The 663-nt window shown below is 37.9% G+C and overlaps 1 protein-coding gene across 1 annotated transcript in view; it reads left to right on the top strand.

The window, feature by feature from the left end:
* LOC110028061 (THO complex subunit 4A-like) overlaps positions 1-193 on the top strand; it is a 5,988-nt gene extending 5,795 nt beyond the window's left edge. The window contains exon 6 of the mRNA XM_020729761.1: positions 9-193. Within this exon, the coding sequence (XP_020585420.1) occupies positions 9-131 (123 nt within the window). The 3' untranslated portion in view covers positions 132-193. The remainder of the gene's footprint in view (positions 1-8) is intronic.
* The last annotated feature ends 470 nt before the right edge of the window (positions 194-663 follow it).

Below are 663 nucleotides of genomic sequence, written 5' to 3'. Positions count from 1 at the left end.
CCGCCGGCACCGGCAGGGGGAGGGGCCGAGGAGGCCGCGGTCGAGGCAGAGGCCGTGGGGAATCTGTTTCTGTGGCTGATCTCGATGCGGATTTAGACAAATACCATTCCGAGGCGATGCAGACCAACTGAAATGTTGTTTTCAAGTTTCTTAATGTACTGCAACCTATTTGTTGTTTTCTAGTTTTCAAGTAGTTGTGGAACTTCAGAGCCATGGACTGAGTGAATGTTTTATCTAGAATATTCTAGTGCTTTATGACCATATGATTTCTTTTTCCTTTTTTTTTATATAATTTTTTTTATTCAGAGTTTCCCTTTAAATTATTTTCTTTTGTATGAAGTTTAGGTATTTGATATGTTGTCCTAATTTATGAGGGCTTGCTTATTATACGTGTATCTTTTTCTACTCCGCTTAGCAAATGTGTCGCAGGACCTTTCATGCAACTTCAGTAAGCACCGTTGGATTCTGATTTTGTTGCTGTGTGATGTCTAACTTGGAGGTTAGTTCTTCTCGCTGCTATTTTTTAATTACCATTTTTATTAGGGGCAATTACATACATTCCAACCGAAACATTGCTATATACAGATCAACCACTATTTTTTATCCATTTTTCAAATTCTCACTAAAATATCAAAATTCATGGTAAAAGCCCAACCCATATAT

The sequence above is a fragment of the Phalaenopsis equestris genome, unplaced genomic scaffold (assembly GCF_001263595.1).
Source record: "Phalaenopsis equestris unplaced genomic scaffold, ASM126359v1 Scaffold000488, whole genome shotgun sequence".
Classification (NCBI taxonomy): Eukaryota; Viridiplantae; Streptophyta; class Magnoliopsida; order Asparagales; family Orchidaceae; genus Phalaenopsis; species Phalaenopsis equestris.
The sequence above is the reverse complement of the archived record's forward strand: the minus strand, read 5'-3'. Positions and strand labels throughout refer to the sequence as shown.